The 25,062-nt window shown below is 39.2% G+C and overlaps 1 protein-coding gene across 1 annotated transcript; it reads right to left on the reverse strand.

Annotated features, from left to right (window-relative positions):
- Positions 1–8,353: 8,353 nt before the first annotated feature.
- Positions 8,354–20,652, reverse strand: LOC134500495 (lipase member M-like). Its single transcript, XM_063307830.1, has 10 exons — positions 20,371–20,652; positions 19,475–19,609; positions 18,502–18,619; positions 15,677–15,875; positions 14,556–14,665; positions 12,971–13,107; positions 10,658–10,804; positions 10,210–10,281; positions 9,458–9,523; positions 8,354–8,587 (listed from the first exon to the last, which is right to left on the reverse strand). The coding sequence occupies exons 1-10, from the start codon at positions 20,650–20,652 to the stop codon at positions 8,354–8,356; spliced, it is 1,500 nt and encodes a 499-aa protein (XP_063163900.1).
- Between the last annotated feature and the right edge of the window lie 4,410 nt (positions 20,653–25,062).

Here is a 25,062-nt window from a genome sequence, read left to right on the forward strand (position 1 = left end):
ACCAAGTATTTCACTTTTTTCTCAATCTTAAAACCAGTTTTTTCCCCCCATCAGTTGTTTTTGCTCTTCCATGGAAAATCAATGATTTTGTATTTAAAGCCTGGTCATAAAAGGTAGGATTAAGAGTATGGAAGCTAATCCATGGCTTAAAAGTATTTTGCTTTTTTAGTGTGCTTATGTATGTCATTAACTCTTTAAATGAATCCTTAATTTTAATGCACATTTCTGTATTAATTCCTACATGTTGGCATGTGATATATGACACACGTGCTTAACATTAGGTTTCTGAATTATAGGTTTATTCTGCATTCATACAGAAAACATCAGTTGGAAAATATTTACTCAGAAGGCATTTATCCCCTTTGTTTTTGTTTAGCTGGTGACATCATATCTATAGGATCACAGGAATTCAACAGCCACGTGTTTAGCCACCTACGTAGGCAGCACTGACAGGTAAAATACGTTCTATTTTCCCACAGCAAGTTCATACCTTTCCACAGGGCACAATTTTAAATTAGAAAGCATATCCTTACAAATGTGTGGTATTTTCAACACACTAGTCAACACATTTCTCTTTCACTCTCTACTTATTTATGAACAACTCAGTAACTCTTTTGGGGGGAAAGATTTTGGGATTTGTTTTCAAGACTCCTCTGTGGCATTGTTGATGGGCAAGAATCCTAGAACAAAGCTGCTAGTCTGAGATTTTAATTTGACATCTACATAATATGTAGGGAAAAAAAGCAAATACAACTAATTAATTTTGTCTTGTTTGATCTACTAGCTACATCCATCAGTTCCAATAGAAGAGAATATATTAACTCAGGGTTGAACTGTGGAGTTCTTGATGCTCTCTGAGCTTGGTTGTTTGCTCACAGACATTTCATTACCCAACTAGGTGACATCATCAGCTGATGCTGTCACCTAGTTGGGTAATGAAATGTCTGTGAGCAAACAACCAAGCTTAGAGAGCATCAAGAACTCTACATGGATTAGTGTATCTAAGCCACTGGCTATTTTGGTATAGATCTGTAGGTTGTCTAATCTAGAATGGTTCCTTCCTAGTCAATTTCTGCTCTCCACTTAATAGTTCTGCATATTTAAAATATAGTATGGTAGAGATCATCGTTTTCTTCTATTCTCCCAACAAATCCTCTCCCCATATTTTTTTCACATTTTTGTCCATATAGTATAGTGTTGTTGTTGTTGTTAAGTTATTTAGCAATGATTGTTTATGCAATAGATAGTTGTCACCTTTGGCCAAGATGTTATGTATAATCTCTCTCTCTTTCTCTCCCCATTCATCTCCCTGCCTGCCCCCCAATGTACAAGATACGTATTTCACTAAGACTGAGTGTGCTTTGTGTGTGTTACCTATCTATTTATCTAGACTGAGAGAAAAATAAACATATCCCTATCTTCACCTCCATCATATTGCCGACAAAATAACATAAACATGTCTGAACTCAAGAACCTCAAGAAGTGGCAACACATAGTTGATCTAGATCCCAGAGAAGCTAAACAGGATCAGACCTGGTTGGTACTCGGATGGGGATATACAGAAGCCCCAGGGCTATGGGCTAGACTGAGAGGGTACAAGCATCCTGGGAGAAGGAAATGGCAAACTGCTCCCATATTGCTACCAATAGGACTCTATGTTCACCAGGAGCTGGGCATGACTCAAAACTTTATATGGACACAAAGTTCTAAACATGGCTAACAATTTGATTTTAAGGCTCAGGGTGGACCTTGCAAATATTATGGCTTCCTCTACAGGACCCAGAGAATAATTTCTTTTTGAGAATACATTTGAGGCTAAGGAAGAGAACATATCTGGTCATTAATTTCTCTATTACGTGCTTTCCTCAAAGCCAGGAGCCCAGTTCTTTGATTTTCCAAAGGTTAAAAAAAGCATAGGACAAGTCCTTCATTTAATCTTGGCATGGGATTGCCTTGCTGAGGGAGAGAGAGTTTTCAAACACTCTAGTGTTCCTTGGGTTAATTAATCAGACTGCAATTAAGGAAGCAAGATTAAAATTTCCCTGAAAATCAAGAACCTCAGAGGTACTTCAGATTCTCTCAGGGACTGTTATAAGCCTTACCATTGAACCGTTCATCTCAGAAAGAATGTCCTAATTCCTAATTCCTTCTTTGTTGTTGTTTATTCGTTTAGTCACTTCCGACTCTTCGTGACTTCATGGACCAGCCCACGCCAGAGCTTCCTGTCGGTCGTCAACACCCCCAGCTTCCTCAGGGACGAGTCCATCACCTCTAGAATATCATCCATCCACCTTGCCCTTGGTCGGCCCCTCTTCCTTTTGCCTTCCACTCTCCCTAGCATCAGCATCTTCTCCAGGGTGTCCTGTCTTCTCATTATGTGGCCAAAGTATTTCAGTTTGGCCTTTAATATCATTCCCTCAAGTGAGCAGTCTGGCTTTATTTCCTGGAGGATGGACTGGTTTGATCTTCTTGCAGTCCAAGGCACTCTCAGAATTTTCCTCCAACACCACAGTTCAAAAGCATCGATCTTCCTTCGCTCAGCCTTCCTTATGGTCCAGCTCTCGCAACCATATGTTACTACAGGGAACACCATTGCTTTAACTATGCGGTCCTTTGTTGTCAGTGTGATGTCTCTGCTCTTAACTATTTTATCGAGATTTGTCATTGCTCTTCTTCCAAGGATTAAGCGTCTTCTGATTTCCTGACTGCAGTCAGCATCTGCAGTAATCTTCGCACCTAGGAATACAAAGTCTTTCACTGCTTCTACATTTTCTCCCTCTATTTGCCAGTTATCAATCAAGCTGGTTGCCATAATCTTGATTTTTTTGAGGTTTAGCTGCAAACCAGCTTTTGCACTTTCTTCTTTCACCTTCATCATAAGGCTCCTCAGTTCCTCTTCACTTTCAGCCATCAAAGTGGTATCATCTGCATATCTGAGATTGTTAATGTTTCTTCCAGAGATTTTAACTCCAGCCTTGGATTCCTCAAGGCCAGCTTGTCGCATGATGTGTTCTGCGTACAAGTTGAATAGGTAGGGTGAGAGGATACAGCCCTGCCGTACTCCTTTCCCAATCTTAAACCAGTCTGTTGTTCCGTGGTCTGTTCTTACTGTTGCTACTTGGTCGTTATACAGATTCTTCAGGAGGCATACAAGATGACTTGGTATCCCCATACCACTAAGAACTTGCCACAATTTGTTATGGTCCACACAGTCAAAGGCTTTAGAATAGTCAATAAAACAGAAATAGATGTTTTTCTGAAACTCCCTGGCTTTTTCCATTATCCAGCGGATATTGGCAATTTGGTCTCTAGTTCCTCTGCCTTTTCTAAACCCAGCTTGTACATCTGGCAATTCTCGCTCCATGAACTGCTGAAGTCTACCTTGCAGGATCTTGAGCATTACCTTACTGGCATGTGAAATGAGTGCCACTGTTCGATAGTTTGAACATTATTTAGTGTTTCCCTTTTTTGGTATGGGGATATAAGTTGATTTTTTCCAGTCTGATGGCCATTCTTGTGTTTTCCAAATTTGCTGGCATATAGCATGCATTACCTTGACAGCATCATCTTGCAAGATTTTGAATAGTTCAGCTGGGATGCCGTCGTCTCCTGTTGCCTTGTTATTAGCAATGCTTCTTAAGGCCCACTCAATCTCACTCTTCAGGATGTCTGGCTCTAGCTCACTGACAACACCGTCAAAGCTATCCCCAATATTGTTATCCTTCCTATACAGGTCTTCTGTATATTCTTGCCACCTTTTCTTGATCTCTTCTTCTTCTGTTAGGTCCTTGCCATCTTTGTTTTTGATCATACCCATTTTTGCCTGGAATTTACCTCCAATGTTTCTAATTTTCTGGAAGAGGTCTCTTGTCCTTCCTATTCTATTGTCTTCTTCCACTTCCGCGCATTGCTTGTTTAAAAATAATTCCTTATCTCTTCTGGCTAACCTCTGGAATTTTGCATTTAATTGGGCATATCTCCCCCTATCACTGTTGCCTTTTGCTTTCCTTCTTTCTTGGGCTACTTCTAGTGTCTCAGCAGACAGCCATTTTGCCTTCTTGGTTTTCTCTTTCTTTGGGATGTATTTTGTTGCCGCCTCCTGAACAATGCTGCCAACTTCTGTCCAGAGTTCTTCCGGGACCCTATCTACTAAGTCCAGTCCCTTAAATCTATTCTTCACCTCCACTGCATATTCCTTAGGAATATTAGTGAGCTCATATCTAGCTGATCTGTGGGTCTTCCCTAATCTCTTTAGTCTGATCCTAAATTGTGCAAGAAGACGTTCGTGATCTGAACTACAGTCAGCTCCAGGCCTTGTTTTTACCGACTGTACAGATGTCCGCCACCTTTGGCTGCAAAGGATGTAATCAATCTGATTTCGGTGTTGTCCATCTGGTGAAGTCCATGTATAAAGCCGTCTCTTAGGTTGTTGGAAGAGAGTGTTTGTTATGCAGAGTGAATTGTCTTGGCAAAATTCTATCAGCCTATGTCCTGCTTCATTTTGTTCTCCCAGGCCATACTTACCTGTAATTCGAGGTGTCATTTGACTGCCCACCTTAGCATTCCAGTCTCCTGTGATGAAAATAACATCTCTTTTAGGCGTGTTGTCCAGTAGGTGCTGCAGATCCTCATAGAACTGCTCTACTTCAGCTTCTTCAGCATTTGTGGTTGGGGCGTATATTTGGATCACTGTGATGTTAGATGGCTTGCCCTGAATTCGAATTGAGATCATTCTGTCGTTTTTGGGGTTGTATCCAAGCACTGCTTTAGCCACTTTACTATTAATTATGAAGGCTACTCCATTTCTTCTGTGGTCCTCTTGTCCACAGTAGTAGATCTGGTGGTCATTTGATGTGAAGTGGCCCATTCCAGTCCATTTCAGTTCACTGACGCCCAGAATGTCTATCTTTAATCTTGACATCTCACCAATAACCACATCCAATTTGCCCTGGCTCATAGATCTTACATTCCAGGTTCCAATGGTGTGTTGATCCTTAGAACATCGGATTCGCTGTTCACCACCAGCACCGTCGGCCGCTAGCCGTCCTTTCGGCTTTGAGCTAGCTGCGTCATCACGTCTGGGGCTAGTTGAGCTCATCCTCTGTTCCTCCCCAGTAGCATTTTGACCATCTTCCGACCTGGGGATCTCACCTTCCGATGGTATACCGACATATCTCTGGTTGTACTGATCCATTTAGTTTTCACGGCAAGAATACTGGGGTGGGTTGCCATTACCTTCCCCAGGGATCGCATTTAGTCTGACCTCTCTGTCATGACCTTCCCATCTTGGGTGGCCCTTCACGGTTTAGCTCATGGCATCATTGAGGTGCTCAAGCTCCAGCACCACGACAAGGTAACGATCCTTTGCTGAATTCCTTCTACAGGCCTTGAAATCCTTTGAAATGGATCATTTGAAAGATAATTCTTTTGGTTTGGAGTGTGGTGTAAATGCAGACAGCACACAGACCAACTGCTGTCGGGGTTTGTTTGTGTGTAGAAACGAGACATCTTTTTGCTGCAACGAACTTGTATAACACAAAGCTCTTCCCTCTAGATAGTTAGGGGTCTACATTTCTACAATGAAATTGGCTTTAAGCAGGTTTCCTTTACTCCCTCTTGTTGTCAACTTCTTCCACTCTCATCCTTCCCTTGTAGTTCATTGAACTCCTACTGAATTCTCTGAAGGCCTCATTAAACAATTCTCAGGTTAGGGCTATGGTGAAAGTCTGGGAGGGATTAAGATCTGACAAATTCAGTGTGTCTCGTGGCTCTTCTGCTGCTATCAGCCATGCCATTCTAAAAAATGTTGTTTTGCCTTTCCATGAAGAGGTATCACACTTTTGTCTGCATCAGAAGTGATAGCACATGAATTCTGATTTCTTTCACGTGATAGCACAGGAATGCTGACACTCATAAAAATAAAACCAGTTGTACTTCTAATTACAATAATCTACCCACGGACGTTATTGCTATGCTTTAGATATCCCTAAGTGATAGCCAGTTAATGTTTTAAATTCTTGCCATGATGATAGGAATTTGTCCAAGAGAGTAGGGAAGATCTAGAAGTTGGACAGTTTACACTGTTTTGTAAAATAGAAGGCTCCACTATTGTGGTTGATAGATTCATCTTCTCCGGGCCTTGTGATTTGTATATTTTTGATTTTTAATAATATTTTAATGTTTAATAATGATCGTTTTATATTTTTATAATGATTGTTTTTATATATTTGTTGTTTTATTTGATTGTTCTACACCGCCCAGAGTCACTTTCTGCGAGATGGGTGGCCATACAAATTTGACCAATAAATAAATAAATAAATAAATAAATAAATAAATAAACATTTTTGAAATGCCTCTATGCTGTCTCCCACTCCCACCCATGACCAAGGGCTTAAAATTGGAATCCTTTTCAAAACATAAACATCACATCAGCTCCTGTTCCTAAATTTAATTCTGACAGAAAATATTTATTTCCTAATGTAAAGGGAAATATGGTATTCCATGTTTAATGAGCTTCTGAAACCTGACTTCCTACATAAATTCATATAAACTAAACATTTACATAGGAGGTAGCAGTGTGCAATACAATGTTATCAGTGTTCCTAACAAACTTCTTCCAAGGAACGCTTTTGTTGTTTATTCGTTTAGTCGCTTCCGACTCTTCGTGACTTCATGGACCAGCCCACGCCAGAGCTTCCTGTCGGTCATCAACACCCCCAGCTCCCCCAGGGACGAGTCCGTCACCTCTAGAATATCATCCATCCACCTTGCCCTTGGTCAGCCCCTCTTCCTTTTGCCCTCCACTCTCCCTAGCATCAGCGTCTTCTCCAGGGTGTCCTGTCTTCTCATTATGTGGCCAAAGTATTTCAGTTTTGCCTTTAATATCGTTCCCTCAAGTGAGCAGTCTGGCTTTATTTCCTGGAGGATGGACTGGTTTGATCTTCTTGCAGTCCAAGGCACTCTCAGAATTTTCCTCCAACATCACAGTTCAAAAGCATCGATCTTCCTTCTCTCAGCCTTCCTTATGGTCCAGCTCTCGCAGCCATATGTTACTATGGGGAACACCATTGCTTTAACTATGCGGGCCTTTGTTGTCAGTGTGATGTCTCTGCTCTTAACTATTTTATCGAGATTTGTCATTGCTCTTCTCTTTCTATCTTTCTATCTTTCTATCTTTCTATCTATCTTTCTATCTTTCTATCTTTCTATCTTTCTATCTTTCTATCTATCTATCTATCTTCCAGTCTTCCTCTCAGCAATTATCCATACAATTCGAATTAAACCTCTCTCTTTAATTACATCATATTTCCCTTCTTTCTATAACCTATTCTTTCTAATCATGAAAATCACAAAATCATTTTTTTTACACAAAAAGACCATAAGGGGGTTCTAGATATTGATGAATGTCAGTAATGATCTTTCTCTATTCAAAGAAGTCAGTCTGTCCATCTCAGTAAGTTCTGTCAATTTCAATTGAATATTAATCTTTAAAATCCTCTGTATCTATGTGTATATTTGAATCCAACATGTTAAAGCTTTTTTACGTGTCCACCAAGCGTGATAAAATGTCCCTTCATGTTGTTCACATTTCCAACATACATTTGAAATGCCTTTGTACATTCTAGATAATTTCTCTGATGTCACATACCAACGATAGATAATTTCTCTGATGTCATGTACCAATGATAGATAATGTATAAAGGATCTGTAAAATCCAATGATACCTTGTGGTTATAGTAGTTAATTGTAGTGCTTTTAATCACAATGCAAAGGCATTTTGCTAGTTGATGGTGTCCCTCTCATAAAGAAGCCAAGTAGAGTGTGATCTTTGAACCTTAGTTCAATACTTTCTGTAGGACAATCCTATGTGAGGGCAATAGTCTAGAAAAAAGTATGGTTTGGTCCTTCAACAGTTTCTTGCCATTTTCCACCCTATTGCATCTTGGTGGGGCTGTTTCACTTTCCTCAACAGGAGGATTGTCAACACTAGACAAGGGAAAGCTATTCAGTGTCAGATTTTTGTTCTACTGCAATGTCCCCCCCATGACACCCTCCATGTGGGCCATCTTCAGCTTTGTTCGGAGTTGGCTGAAGGATGGTACAGAGCAGGCAGTTGGCTTTTATAAAGTAGCTGTACTTTTGCTTGTGAAGTATGTTTTTTTTTAAATAATTTGTATTAAAAAATTTACATCCTTTATAGACCTTGTCTCTTATAGAGCATGAGTATTTTGCCAGCCTGGGATATAAGCATGGAGCCACAACAAAATATGATAGAAAGCAACTTAAGTAAGCAATATCCCATGGTTTTCCAAACCCCTTATATACTTTAGCAATAACAACAGAGCAGGGAGAATTATACATGTAAGGATATCAATTCAATAAGAGGACTGTAAACTCTCTTGTGGGCATCAAGGCCCCAAATAAAATCAATGTGATTCCAATCAGATAAGCCAGTTTTGTAGACAACACTACGGAGCTGATCAATTAATGCTTTAACGTTGTCAGGATTCACCAACCAGTCATTCTCAGCGTACCATATGCTTGTTGGTACTGTAATATGCTCTAGATTGTAAGATGGAGGCTCATCCTAAATAGACAAAAAGAAATGAATTGAGGTGTTTTGCACACAAAATGGCATCTTCTCTTATACTAACTGCAGATTGCCTATTGAGAACAATCATGAATCTGTCTAGACACAAGAGGGAGTGAATGTCTTAATACTGATAATGGTAAACAAGTATTTTCAGTGATAGAAATCTCCTGAGAAAATAGGAATGAAACAATAGTTATTTTGAAGGCCCTCCAGAGAGCCTTAAAGACCAACCCCTCTCCTAGACTCTGGACTAGGACGGGTTGGAGCCCTTTGCTGGGTGTATGATATTCTTGTTATTACTGACTAGAATCTCCATTCTATGTACTGTTTTGTGTTCTGTTTGGATTGCATATTTGTTATTTTGTTTTTATGTTGTGAGCTTCCAGAGTTGATTGGAATTGGGTGGCATCCAAGTCAAATAAATCAAAATTAATAAATAAATACATTTTAGGGGGCATCATATAATTGTGTTAGACAGGAACAGGACTTTGACCTGCACAGATATCATGCTTGCCTGCAGTTACAATATATGAGGATCTTTTTTCCACTTCAGCTACTTTATATATTTACACACACACACACCCACACACACACAGAAAAGAACTTGAGATTTTTTCAGTGAATGAAGCAAAAAGGGAAACAAATTTATCCATTTGGCTTTGAATGCTTGGCTTCCCAAAGTCTGCTGGGTTTTAATAGCTATGTATAGAACCCCTTTATTGTACTGAATATGAGTTGCCATCATTTTTTTCTTGGTAACCTCCACAAAAATACTTGCAGCTAACCAAGGACAACATGGTCTTTTACATGCTCCTGGTACACTTGCTGAAGAGACAGGGAACTTTATTCCATAAACCACCTCACCTGATTGTATCTCTCCATGTTTCCATTCCCATAATCAAAAGCTCTAAATTGTCCAGTTTTGTGTATCTAGATTTAAGAGAGAGAAAGAGAGAGAGAGAGAATGAGAGAGACAGAGGGAGGTGAATTCTAAACGACTGAAACTTCCTAATTCTGGTATTTTTTTTACACTAAACACTGAAGACACGGCTTAAAACACTGACAAAGGCTTTAGGCAGATGATGTAACTTGTCAGATCCATAACTTTCTGCTACAAGTGTCACCAAAGAAGCTCTGATGGATGGTAATGCTGGTAATGGAGTGCACAACAATCATCTCAGCTGATCAAAGAATCAAAGCTATGCTGTGCACTGTGTCACCTTCTCTCTGCCATTGTAACACCCAGTAAACTCCCTGGATACGCTCTGGCACCTTTCCAACCAAGCTGCTGCTGCTCTTAATTCAGGTCTGAACAGTTCCTGGAAAGTTTAAGCATATAAAATCTGCCCTGAAAAGCAATATTGGTTAAGGTACCATGCTAGAAACCAGGAGTCTGTGAGTTCTAGTCCTGCCTTAGGCATGAAAGCTGGCTGGGTGTCCTTGGGCCAGTCCCTCTCTCTCAGCCCAACTCACCACACAGGGTTGTTGTTGTGGGGAAAATAAGAGGAGGAAGGAATATTAGGTATGTTAGCTGCCTTGAGTTATTTATAAAAATAATAAAGGCAGGATAGAAAATAAATAAAATAAATAAAATATTGGATTTTCAGATACTTTACCTGTCCCCAGTGGAGCAGAGTTTGAATGGACGTTGAATCTGGACAGTATGACATGTAAACATCCATGCGGCTCTGCAACAGATATTTCGGTCATTGAAGTGGAGCAACTTCCCAACTTTCTTAATGGCAACACATGGGGGTAGGTTTAGTAATAATCCTTCTGAGCTGCAGTTTAGTTTAATGTAGTTCAGTTTAGATTATGGTAAAGCCTCCTTCCTTCCTCCTATATGAATTCTGCAATGTTGACCATAGAAGGAGCCACTATAATATTCATTATTAATGTACAAGATTGCTAAAGCTGTAATGAAATTTATGCTGCCTGTTAATTAAGATAGATCAATTCCCATTATTTAAGACAGGGAAGCTCATGAAAGCAGCTATTTTTTAAGCTCTGTGAGATGTTCAGAGTAATTTCAGACAACTAAAATACATTTTGCTTGATACATACCAAATTTAGATTCTTCTGATTAAATCCCCCGATAACTGAAAGACCCCAGGAGCAGAGTTTGCTGTAAATTTTGGAGCTGCACATTCGGATGACTTTTTTTCTCAAAATCTCACTTCTCGGGCAAAAATCTCTCCTGCCCAATAAACCCTGTAAATATATCAACATTATATATAGTTACTTTAATGTGGAGAAATGGATCTATCAATGTTTCAGAGGTTCTACCTCTCCTGTTGATGAGTATGTGAGCATGAGGATTTTGCTCCAAGCAAATAGCTTGGATAAGCTAGGTATCTGAGAAACGCCTGATGCCAGGTTTCAAGTATTTTGAATCAGGTTTCAAGTTTCACTCTAACCATGCAAACTGCTGCACTTCAGAAATAATTAAGTGAATGCACCTTGAGCTTTCAGGATTCCACCTGGAGGAACTGAAATGCACCTTTCAAGAGCTAGCATCCTGAAAGGGGGCTGTTTCAGATGCAAGCGTGCTGAACAGAGTCAGCTCCAGATGGAAGCGGCTGTTGGAATTCTGTGTAATGGTATGTGGGAATGACCTTGGGAGACAGTGGGGAAGCGCCACAGCCAGGGAAATAAGAGGCAGCTGAGCCTGCAAAAGGAATGTGATGTGGCAAATGTCCCAGACGGGACCCTCCCTAGTTTCTTGGGTTGTAAAGGTGATGGGAGAGAAATGTACTTGCAGACTTGCACACTTCTGTTAATGTAGGTAAAGGTAAAGGTTTCCCTTGACGTAAAGTCCAGTCGTGTCCGACTCTAGGGGGCGGTGCTCATCTCCATTTCAAAGCCGCAGAGCCGGCGTTGTCCGTAGACCCGTCCGTGGTCATGTGGCCGGCATGACTACACAGAACGCCGTTACCTTCCCGCCGAAGCGGTACCTATTAATCTACTCACATTTGCATGTTTTCGAACTGCTAGGTGTGCAGGAGCTGGGACTAGCAACGGGAGCTCACCCCGTCACGCGGATTCGAGCCGCCGACCTTCCGATCGGCAAGCTCAGCAGCTCAGCGGTTTAACCTGCAGTGCCACCGCGTCCCTTCTGTTAATGTAACCTTACAATAAAGTAGAATTAGTCCATCTGGTTGTGCTTCCTGTCTGGACCATCTCACTAGGCTGATGTTCTGCTACCAAAGGCTTTTCAGTGCTGCTTAAGGACTGGCTGTTCTTGATAGTTGCTCTTCAGTGCACAGTAATGGCACTGGCCTTTTCTTCTTCCTGCTCAAAACAAGTGGAAAGTCTTACCCACAACTTGGTAAACAAGAGCTACCAACTTGCTCTTCTAGGAGAGTCGATACTGTAATGATCTTATCAGTTAGAAGAAAGGATTTTCAGCACTGACTCAACTTTTCCAGACAGTTCTGCTATCAGAAGAACGCCATCTATGCCAGATAAACAAGCCAGGTTTCCAGCAGTAGCCATCCACCTCCAATAAGAGAATAGGTTGTAAGTCCAGGATAGCTGAATGCTAGGGCTAATGCTGTAGAAGCAATGTGCTCATCTTCCCTCTAAGATAAAAGCTCTTTGCATCTGCAGTTCGGTTGTGGGTTATTGTGTTGGTTTTTGTCAGTTTCTCATTTGTGCAGCTCTGCCAAATTTGGTTCCTCAGCCTTGATTATTTGGGTGTATTTTGCTGCCCCTTTCTTGAAAGAGAAGCATTTGAAGCACATGGCATTTTTGCAAGCAAGATTCACTCATATAAAAAAATTGGGAAATATAATTCCATGAATATATTTTTGTGCAGCTGTTTTTCCAATATACTATACCTTTTTACTGGTGAATTTGTCATACTGCAGAATCTGAAAACCTGGACATTTTGAATGATAACTAAGTTTTGTTTCCTCTATTAGTCAGAAAATGTAAAATTAGAGAAAAGCGTATTCAGATGTGAACTAAACAATTTCTCACCCATCCTCACATTAGTAGCTAATGTGTAGCTACTAATTAGTAGCTAACTCATGATGTTGCTAATTCATAATATTGGGCCTCCTATACCATTACTGTATTTCAAGAAAATTCAGGCCAGCAAACGCATAGGAGGGTGCATTAAAATTCACTTCCACATTTTAGCTTTCAGCTGGTGAGCCAGGCAAGTTCTGCACTAAGAAGAAATATTGGACCACAAATGGTCCAGTATCAAGGGACCATCTTATGCTGCATGGGTTCCCAGGCAACAGGCATTAAAACAATCCAAGATCAAAAAGTTATGTGCCCAAGGTTGATGTCAATGTGTTACAGAAAAACAATCATTAAATCACTGCAACCCTCATCTCTGCTACCACCATCAAGTTATACATCAAATACCTTTATTACATCATCTGCCAGGAACAGCAATTTGGTAATTGGGCTTTGGGAATTCTTAATTGTGGTTGCTGGAGCCAAGGCATGGAACATTCTTATTTTTTCAGCCACATGTGGCATGGATGAAAGTGCAATCAAACCTGAGAATACAGACCCAAAATATTAGCCTAAAGTAACCACACCTTTCCAGAGTTCCTATTTCAGGATGAAACCCTGGGCACAATTAATAGAGGTAAGAAGACCAGGACAAATTTACTTTGGGGGATAGATTCCTAATCCAACCAATTTTTGTATGTAGGTTTTTCAAATTAAAAGTCCTTCGGGGGAAAAAAGGCAGATTGAAACATGGAATATAGCATTATGATTACATGGCCAATCTAGAAGTGCAGGGAAAGACACTTCTACTCATCAGTGAGAAGTTTCTTCCATCACTTCAAAACATGCTACCTCCTTTAGAAATGGACAAATAGTAGCTTGCATTTCTTCCGACAAGGAATCATTCACAATTAAATACTCAAATTTGCTTGCAGCACAATCTATGGCAGAATTCCTTAGAAAACAGAAATAGGTCACCTGAATGCAATCTGCCATTTATTTCAAAACTACTGTAAGGTAATTCAACTATTCCAGGGGAATCAATCTTTCCAGGCAGCAAGTGCTATTATGCAATATTGCTCAATGGCACAGGAACCAGAAATAAAATAAACAAATAAAAATAACTCAACGTTTCATGAGATCATTAAAATGGGTGAGATTGCACAAGTTCATGTCTAGAGACCTTGTGCAATGGCATTCTCAGTTATAAATATCATAAGATTTAGGCACTTTTGTCTAAAATGTTACAAGATTTGGCAATCTTGGGGTTTTGGCCACATTGAAATGGTTTGGTTAGGGAATTCTGCAAATGCTACTTGAGGAAGTCGTAGGTGACCTGGGCAATATGTTGCCATCCACTGAACAATTCAGTAACCAACATCTTTATTTCCCAAGTACAGTTTCTAGCAGCATAATACTACTTTAGTTTAGAAATTTGCATTAAAAGAACATTTAGCATTTTCTAGCATTCCTTCTGAATACCGATACTGATAGCCTCCCAGAGTCCCTCCGGTGGGAGGAGATGGGCAGGGATAAATTTGCTAGATAGTTAGATAGATAGATAGATAGATAGATAGATAGATAGGTTTGTTTGTTTGTTTGTTTGTTTATTTATTTATTTATTTATTTATTTAATAGATTTATTCACCGCCCATCTCCACCTCATGGGGGACTCTGGGTGGCTTACAATAAAATGCAGTTAAAATTTGTAACCATTTATAACCATAAATACCGATAACCAAATTTTCAAACTCAAATCAGAAAGGCTTGGTCAAGCTTTTATCCTAAACTAAAGAAACTAACTTGTTCAGCAGCAATATACCTAACGGTACGTGTGAAACAAGCATATATTAATGTTATTCTATTTTTATTATGTCTCTGTCTCCTCCATCTCTCTGTCTCCTGCCATTCTGGCCCTAAGACAGCCGTGGATACATGCTACAGCTGAGTTTCACCGTGTACAGTTTATATAGTAATGGTTTCTATAAAATACCTTGAGTGGCACCTTGAGAATAGCCCACTAAATGAATCTTGGAATTTCTAGTTTTTTCCACAATAAAAGAAATCATTGCTGGAAGGTCATATCTGGCCATTTCATCAAAACTGTAAGATATAGTAGACAATTGATATTAAATAAGACAATCAACATTGTTTTTATGAACTCTCTAATTCAACCAGTGGGATTTCAACAACATAGAGGTTGATTGAATCTGGCCCTTGCAAGGATAGATAACAATAAGGTTTGTGATCTAGTGATAGAAATAAATGTACTCTGAATCAAGGGTGTCGGTGGGGGAGGGGGTTAAAAAGGCCAGATGGCCATGACCTTGACTGAAGTTCTGTCTTTTTTTTTTTTACATGTATCAAATGTGTGATGCATATAAAAAAAGGGGAATGGGGGGCTTTCATGGTGCAGTTGCAACTGTCAATTTTTTAAACATTCCCTGTAGACACCCCTGCTCTGAACTCTGCACATACTTTCATAGGCAGGGAAGTGGTTCGTATCACCACCAGTCTCTACATGTGCATGAATCTTTTCATTCCATTGATTCCAGGTAAAAACTGATAAGCATCCTTAATATGACTTGTAGAAAATAGTAGTAAATATTTTAAGTTGATGTATTGAATCTCCATATCATAATATTTGTCAATGGATGAATCAACGGATGGAATTTTCTATAGCACACTGCTACAAATAAGAATCTGAACAGCCTATTTCTTTGTTACTGATTTTAACCATTAGTTATATTATATTATTCACATGATATATTGAAGGAGGACATAATCAGTTGATTAATACAAAAAAATTAAGGATACACTGTCAAACAGGGTCAATATTACTCTATTTTCAAATTTCTCCTTTTCCATTCTTCGTGTTGAATGTTTAGATCTTGTATTCTAGAGCAAAAAGCCAAAAGTTTCTCTGTCACACTACATGCTCATAAGTTAATATGTATTTTGAACAAGGAAATGCAGCTAAACAACATGCATTTGTGAACAGAGTTTTACAAACTGCTATAAAAGCTGTTCCAGAATATATTACCAAGAAATGCAATTAAAAGCAAACAAAAAATACAGATCCCAAGCTTTTCTACACGTTCTGTTTTAAATTACCTGTAAGCATGATATTGGTCTTGCTTGGTTGAAAGGTGTTGGTGTTTTCGAGACCAGGAGTTGCCTCTGTTGTTCCCTATCCAGACATCATAACCTGCATCTGCTAGCATGAATCCAAGACTTTGATTGGGCATGTTTGCAACCCAGATCCTTCCTTCTAAAACAAAGCCATGCTGCAAAAGCACAGCTGGTTTTCCAGCTGTAAAAAAATACCATAAAGATAACTGTTGGCATCAGTTCCTGATTTTTTTTTTTTCGTGAAGTAGGCTGCTCAGCTTTGTTTATCATGTGCATATTGAGTGGCTCTGGATTCAGTACCAGTTTAGGCCCTTGGTTCTTGACCCCCACCCCTCACCTCTAAGTTCACATTAGAGTCTAGGCTGCTGCTCAGAACTGGAGCAAAATACCCATCATTTGCTGGTGGGTGCAAATTATTTATGTGATTTCAGTCTTCCATGGTCAACAGTAGCATGGAACCATAAAAGGAATGCTGCTTTTCATTAAGGGATCATGGGAGCAATTCATCAATTGGCCATTATATTAATGATTTATCCTGCTCAATCCATTATTTATCATTCCTTTGAATAATAATACAGTAAAACACTTGTCCATCAGGAGAAGGAATGCATTTTTCGATTGAGGACTTTATTCCCAAAATCTAATCTGTTCGGGGTTACATGCTGGGATGATGGATATCAAAGGCAGTGTAGGATGGGGTCAGAGCCCCAAATGGGTAGAGGTAGTTTCTTTTTCCTCTTTCTCTCCCTGCTTCCCTTCTCTCTCTTCTTCTCCATTGCTTGTCCTCCTAACAATTGAACTGATCATTTACAAAACACCTTTTAGATATAACTGAGATCTATAAAATTGGGTGAAGTTGTGCAAATGTGGTTTAAATTGAATGTGTTCTTCAGTTGTTTTAAATTTTGTTCTAATCATAGAGATAATTAGTTCCTTGAAGATTAGCTTGTTTGTAGAGCACTTTGGCTTCCTCCAGGTGGTGGAAAATACATTCTCACATTTATGTAGTTGACCTTGAGTTTGCTAGTCATGTCCATTTTAGGGGTCAATCACAGCCTAGAGTTAAGGTTACCATAATGGCTACAAACATTGGGCAGCTTTCATTCTACCTCTGTTTCCAGATGTTCCAGTTCTTGTGTCTTAGCAACTTAATGGAAGATATGAAGTCACATTATAGTTGTCTTTCTAAAGAGCCATGACATCAAAGTGGGAGGAATGTGAATGCGTGCTATAAAAAGGGAAGATCCAGTTCAGGGCAGAATGACACCGTCTTTAAGAAAGAAACTAAACTTGAATGCTTCTGTTCTGTTAGTAAAACTCCTGGGCTTCTACTGATCTCTGTTTTATTCCCTACTAAGTCTTCATAGAGGTAGAAGAGAAAATACAACTATATTTCAATTATCTCCCTCAAAAATCCAGAATTCAGCATTTTAATTTTCTTATCCATTGGAAACACTAATACGTTTGGTCTAGTGGTTAAGGCACTAGGCTAGAATTCAGGAAACTGAGAGTTCTAGTCCTGCCTTAAGCATGAAAGCCGGCTGGGTGACCTTGGGCCACTCCCTCTCTCTCAGCCCAACCCACCTTACAGGGTTGTTCTTGTGGGGAAAACAGGAGGAGGAAGGAATATTAGGTATGTTTGCCACCTTGAGTTATTTGTAAAAATAATAAAGGTGGGATAAACAAATAAAAATAAATAAATAAGTACCAAGCATTGGTCAGCATGCTTGTGACAACCCACTCCAATATAGGTAAGCAGAGGCATTGGGGTGGGGGGCAAAAAAGTCAAAATGGCAGGCATGATTGTGTAATTCAAGCACCATTTTGACTTTTTTGGCCCAGCCCCTGCCACCAGCAGATGCCACTGCACATAAGCCTCTTCCTGGAAGAAGACAGAAAGAGGGAAGAGCAATGCTGCTGCAGTTCAGTTTCCTTTGGGAGATGGATTATCCCCCAAGTTAAGGAATAAGAAGAAATAAATGTATTCACTATTGGAGGATTAGCTAAAAGACCAGAGAGGCATGTGATTCTATGGATGTTTTGACCTCTCAGAATTATCCTTTGCAACACTTCCTATAAAGTGACCTTAGAAATATCTGGCCTCATAGACCAGCGGGCATGTGGAGAAGACAATCAGATATCAGATTCCTTCTTCCAAAGCTGGAAATCTGCCTCTGGTCTTGCAGCATGAAACCTATTTAATAGTTCTGGGGAAGCTGTCCTCAGGGGCCATAGAACTGTACCTTTATTTGTCAAAACTTTGGTGGAGATTTTTCCTGTCTGTACAATCTCTTGCCAGTTCTTCCTGAGAATGGATCTGCAGTATTCTCATTTCTGCAGATATATTATTCCATCCTGTGTGCATCATAAATATATTTCCTGACATCATTAATACTGAAAATTATTAGGGATATAATCGGGAAAAATGCATCCTAGATACCTTGGAGTAGGCATATGTGCCTACCTCTGCACACATTTGAGTTCTACCTCCTTGATCCTTCGGTCTTCAGAAAGGTATGGAAGAATCAGAGGAACTGGGTAGTATATTCCATTCCTGCCCTGGGTAGGGTGATAGATAGAAGACCTCCAAGATGCCTTCCAATCTTACGATTCTATGGTTCTATAATCATTTGAAAGCACAAGTTGTTTCTTTTCTGAGACAGAAAGATGATTGGTTATGTAATGTTGGCCACTCCAATGGGATAGGTTAGACATGTATTAATATTTTTTTTGCAAATCATTCTAAACATTTAATATCTATCTCCCATGATTTTTTGAAAATTGTACAGTTCTTTGTTTTTACTCACACAGGTTCCAATGTTGTTTTCTGTCATAAGGAATTCTGTTAAGAGTGAGGATGTAACCATCAGAAGTTACTATGTCATATTCTTCAGCCTGGTATCCTTTATGGCGAATGATCTCACTCTGTTGAAGGAAATCTCAGGATAACTACATCATGTTTTTACGTTACCTGTCAACTGGTGCTTTATTAATGTGTAGAATCACTGAAAAGAAGTCTGGAAATATTGAAAGGTTTTTTTGTTTGTTTTCTTAAAAATGTGGAGGATCAAATGTGAAAAGGAGTGGAAGAATTCATGTCTTTGTAGTACCTTAAAAGTGGGAACATGAATGTATTGCCAGTAGAACACCTAATATTTTCTAACCCAGAAGACATTTTGTCATCCATAATGGAAATCATTAATGTCCCTGAAAAGACCTTATTTTGTTTGTTTATTTATTTATATTTAAATAAATTTATTTAAATTATTTATTTATATTTAAATAAATAAATGTATGCACATGAACCAAAATTGTCATTATTATCTAGATGCAAGTACTGCTTTCTCTTTAACATGGCAGAGAATAATTCCATTTTTCTAACTCCAGTAACAGATTGCTGAAACCTCATGTTTTAAGTGTTGACTATATGGACCCCATGTATTCTTATTGTCATTTTCAGCTTTTGTTAGCCCTTTGAGGTAGGGAAGGTCAAGAAAGAGAAGTAGCAGGATTGTTCAGGAATGCTTTTTATTGTTATAGGCTATAAGAACAGAATCTTGAAAGATCATCAGTTCCTCTCTACTACATCTTGAACAAAGTCAAGGCAGGGTTATTTTGATTTTTTTTTTATGCTTTCTGCTTTTCTAGGACTTAATAAACATGGAGCCTGAAATGTCATGTTTTAACCATCTATTCTGTGGATCCCATCTATCCTTACTCCCATTTTCAAGTTCTGTATTATATTATACTACATCCACCACCAACAAAATTGCAGCTTACAATGTTCATGTATGCTTCAGGATTTCCTCTTTGGGGTACTGCTCCTCTGGAAGACAAAATGCCTTGGATCGCAAAAGCCGCTAGTAATAGCAGCCACATCTTGTATCTATATAATAAACAAATGGTGTTTAGTTGCTTGAGTAAGAGAAATGTTTGACTTTAATAGAACATGTCTGTAATTGTTCTAATAATTGGGAACTATTTTGCAATCATTCTGTAATTAATTATTAGAATTAAGGCTTAGCTACTCTGGAAATTTCCCTGTTAGCAAATAGCAATTTACTTGTGCTAATTTCCAGGACAATAAAAGTGATGAATGGGAGGAGTACTTTCAAACTTGCAAGACTGATGTCAGCCTTGCGAGGTAATCCACACAAGAAGCGCACTCAGAGATACTAGCTCTACCTTTATGTACCTTAATGTAACCTTTAGGTTACTTTCAGACTTGCAAGATTTTGTTAAATTTAGGTTACATTAACAAAATCTTGCAAGTCTGAAAGTACCCCTCCCATCCCTCACTTTTACTCTCCCGAAAATTAGGGAGGGCCCTTTCTGAGATGCTTTCTCCACCCCTACCCTTCCTTTGGACTCAAATTTCATTTATCAGACCATTTTCTAGGCTGAGGCTCTTCCTCCTGTAACCCAAGGTCATTCCCACATACCATTACAAGCACTGAGACTGGAGAAGTAACATTTACTCTGTATCTCCCCCATCTCCCCTTCCTGAGCAACATTTAGATTACCTTCATGGGAGGGGTCTTTTAGACTGGGAAAGTAGTATGAGGAGGAACAATTGCAGAACTCAAAGTGTTTATGAAGTAGAACAAAATCTCAGAACTATTCTGTTGTTTGGCACCAAAAGTGTTGTAATCCAAAGAAGTTGGAACATTTATTACAGGCTCCATTGCTTTACAGTGCTCTCTTAGATCTGTTGTTGCTTGTCCTTGAAGCAAATGCTCCTTCACTGCTCTTTCTACAGAGGATTCCAGATTACTTTCATCTACTCTATCCTGAAGAAATTCCTTGATAGAAAACTTGGCCAGTCTTTGGACACACCATTCCAAGTTGCTCAGTTCTACCTCTTCCCCCAAACAGATCAGTCTTTCTTTCGGTTTGAAAAGTGCACTAATTTCTTTTTTAGTTGTATATATTTCCATTTTTGCCTCTTTTACTTTCATCGGATTGATATCCTTATGGATATAATAAAGAAATATACTGTATTAGAAACGTAAATTCTGCAAGAAATTCTGCATTGAAATAAGTATTTACATTTTACGGGGGTGGATTTTTTTTTTTAAATACAGGTTGGGCTGAAGCAGGAGAAATAAAATTAAGCAAATACATGCAAAAGTAACATAAACCAGCCTTTTCCATTCATATTCTTATTAATTCAGTGAAACACAAATATTCCTTTGCTAACACCCTTTGCTAGGATTTTTGTTAAGCGAAGTAAACTTGAGAGAGAATAAAAATGCTCTCAGTGATGTTAGTATAAATCTGGCATATTTAATAGACTATTTTTAGGGGAGTCACAGCTTCTTGAATTAGATTAATTTTTCAAAAAATGGTCCACTCCTCATAAATGAACTTCTGATGCATGCATAGAAGAATCTAGATAAACAATTGGTGGACATTTGTCAGAGGAGGTGCCACTACCCATCTTCTCTGACAAAGGAATTCCTTCATTGGTCATACCCTGGAGGGTTTCTGTTGACCTCTTAATGGATACTGACAGGTGGCTGACATGAAATAAACCCCTTAAATATATGAAAACAGTATCTCTCTATAAGCCAAAGACCCACAATCTGAGCGAAAAAACGTATTCTATATTTCCCAGTAAAATAGAACCTTCTTTCACTTTAAAGGAGTGTTTCTCAAACTTGGCAACTTTAAGGGGTGTGGACTTCAATTCTCAGAATACCCCAGCCAGCCAGGCTGGCTAGGGTATGCTGGGAGTTGAAGTCCACACATCTTAAAGTTGCCAAGTTTGAGAAACACTGCTTTAAATGAAAGCAAACAATTGCAACACTGGCATCCATTGACACAAGCCAACAATCCATCATAGCTAAGATTGCTCTCAGATCCTTAAAATATGGGTGATTAGATATAACATTATAATTCTTCTGTTCTACAATAATCTACAAGCCAGTCTGCATAAAGAAAAAAAGGAAAAACTTACCAGAATCTACTTGCTGTCCTGGGTGGGAATTCTGGGCCTGGAAAGATTGAAACGTTCACAGCCGTGAGAAGATTGAATGAACTCTGCCTTTTAAAGACTGACTACCCTTTCCATCCTTTGGAGTTCCAACTTATTATTATAGGGAGTGGATTTGCATAATATCATTGCTTCAATTCTTCTGTCTGTCATCATTATTACTGATTCCCGAGTTATTAAGTATTTGAGACTTGCTCTTTTGAAATATAGTCTATTTGTGAGCAAGCAATAAGCAAGAATTGTTTTAAATTCTCAAGATTCAGTAATCTCCCCTGGAATAGAAACAGAAATGTTTCCAGTAATGACAATCAAGCAAATGAAAATCTTGATAACCATATGTTGCATCATATTGGAAGTGATGAAAGTATGAAATGAAGGAGCTGCAAAACTCTACAAGCAGCAGCCAAACTTTCCCTTTCTTGGAACACTTTATTTCACAGGCAAATTTCAGCGTGCTTGAGACAGTGCCAGTTTCAGTTATGTAGTAAGATCTGTATGCATTCCGGGTGTATGAACTAGCCGAGATGGTAATGTCAGCCCTTCAAGGTAGGCAAGGTCCAGAAACAGAAGCAGCTGTTGTCTTCTTTCCCAGAACTGAGTAATATTTTCTGAAACTCCCCCTTAACTGTCTGTTCACCCCTTCCCCTTTCCTCTGCTCCCCTCCATGAGAATCACTCCTTCCTCCCATGCACAAAGATGGGCTTAGCAGCTCATCAAGGTCAATGGAGAAGTCTGATAGGGAAGATCTAGATCGAGCTGAAAAGTGCCTCCTCCCTTTCTTGTTGCATGGAATCCAAGGTGGCAGGAAGCAAGGTGTCTCCTTCTTCCCAGAGAATATTGTCTGGTGAGTCTAAAGGCAGTTCAGGAGGATGGGCTTTGTGAGTATTTCAGGTGGAATTGGCAGTCAGGCTGTGGTACATGAATGTCTTCTGCCACTTCCTAGGATTGTTCCATATCAGATTAGTTATTCCAGTGAATTAAAGATTCTAATTGCCCCCTTCTGCATCTAGAATCCAGAATATATCTAGAATATATTCCACCTCACATTCCTCTTCTGCACCCAGCAGAACCAGTGGAGGGGGAAAACAGCTGTGGAACACAAGGGGCAGGGCAGCTTCTTCCCAAACATAGGTGAATCTTCATTGAAGCAGAAAGAACATTCCCGCTATATGCAAAGGTCCAGGACGAAAAAGGAAAATGTTTCAGATTAACTCCTGTTTGCAATAGTGATGCAAGCAACACAGGACTAAACTTATTGGTACAGAGGCCAACTGACCTGACAGTAACAAATGTGTTAAAAGCATTTGGATTTAGATCAAATAACAAGCTAATAACAGCTATACTAACTGCCATCTCACTTGGGGAGGGAGGAGGGGTAATCAGTCCTGGGGGTGGTTAGCACCTTGAAGACATCCCTGTGAATTACATGAAATTAATTAAGAACTTTTTAACGTCCCCATCTTGGATGTTGTATTCATGTTTATATTGCTGTTTAAGAATACTCTTTTTATTGTATTTTAACCTGTATTTGTTTTAGTTTTATTGTAAACCACCCAGAGTCACTTGAGTGAGATGGGTGGTGACAAAATTCGGAAAATAAATAAATAAATAATTAATAAATAAATAAATAAATAAATATCTTTCTGGAGGTCTGCTGAAGACCACAAACCAGTCCGAAGTGGTAAATTAAGATTTATTTAGCAGATAACTGAAGCATCAAAAAATCATGAAGTAGTTTGATGTGAAAGTTCAACTACCAGATATCCGTGGGAAGATTAATTTTGGTAAATACAAAATGTCAGAAAAACTCTTGACTTCTGTTGGTGATAATTTTCTCTTTCGAAAGGTAAGGGTGGGCACTAAGGGAATTGCCACCTTGCGTTTGGTCCTTCCTAACTGGGAGGAGTTAATCAAAGGTATTAAAGGGGAGCACATGATCATGAATGAGTAAAGTTCATGATTATAACAAAAAGCTTGGTAAAACACCAGTCAAACATAGACCACTAGTTTTCAAAAAGCCGATTTTAATAAACTAAGAGCAATCAGTTGTTAAGTGCCATGGGAAGAAAACCTTAAAGGCAGAGGTGTTGTATATGGCTGGGACTTCTTGATAGCACAGTCTTAAGCAATGCCAAAGAAGAAGAAAGCTAGGAGACATCTAAAGGAGCCAATATGGTTAAGAGGTAATTCATAATGGAAAGATTGCTACAAGTAGTGGGGCATTTTCACAAGTCCTTAAATGAAGAGCAGCTGTAGATTTCCTTATCGCAGTTTTAGTAGCAAAACAATGGACAAAAATTTCAAGGCTCCTCAATGCATATTTAAATGTATACATGAAAAGCTCTATCTTGGCTTCCTGTTACTGTCACCACTTGTCAGGCTTAATAAATGAGAGTCAGAATCCTATCTTCTGTATTGTTCTAAAAGAATATGAACACCCTTTATGTTCCTATTATACAGCTACTCCTAGAAGTTGTCCTTTCTTTTAGTATCTCTTCAGTTAATCTCAATGAGAACACACTGAGCCTAAAACAACTAGATGTCCAAGCTCATATCAAAAGATCGCAGAGATAAATATTATCTTGACTCGCAGCTGTTTGAATGCACTGTGCCCAATTATTTCTTGCCTTAGTGCCAAAAAGTGGGCACAAGCCTACTGATAATAAAATAAGGCAAGGAGATGTCCTGGAGAAGAATATGAGAAGACCATGCCTGTTATAGTAGCTAGACCAAAAGCAACAAGCAGGAAACTCAGAGCATAACCGTCTCCAGAAACAGTAAGGTGAACTCAGATCTCATTTCAACATTAACATTCCACGTCCTAGTTTTAGGCTCAGGTGATAAGAGGCCTGCAGCCTCCCTTTTTCAGTGCAAATAGCCTTTCCATTCTGACTATCAATGTAATTAACCTTGCACTCTTCCTGATCACATGACTAGCTTCCCATCAATAGATTTATTGCATGCAGCTTGGGGAGCAGGAAGTATTCCTCCTTCCCACACACATGAAGGCACAAATGTCAATCTCATCATCAATCTTCCTGGCACCCTTTCCTGGTGCTGGATGGGAGGGAGAGCCTGGGATTATAAACCTGCGTGCTAAAGAACCCATAGTTACATAACCCATAGTTATAACTCATGTAATCTATACTTATACAATGAAGTGCGTCTCCCATTGCTGTCTGTTTTGACTGTTTGGGATGAGAGCTCCCCGGTCTGGGTACCGTTGCTTCTACTACTTAATAAAGCTTTGCATATTGCTGTAATCCTGGCATCCATTGTTTATTGTCTCTCCAGGTTCTCTCCTGGAGAGACATATGGATGGGCCCTAACAGATAGTGCCCATCCAGAGAAAAAATCCTGAGACAAAGTTCAT

This window comes from Candoia aspera, chromosome 6 (genome assembly GCF_035149785.1).
Source record: "Candoia aspera isolate rCanAsp1 chromosome 6, rCanAsp1.hap2, whole genome shotgun sequence".
Taxonomy (NCBI): domain Eukaryota; kingdom Metazoa; phylum Chordata; class Lepidosauria; order Squamata; family Boidae; genus Candoia; species Candoia aspera.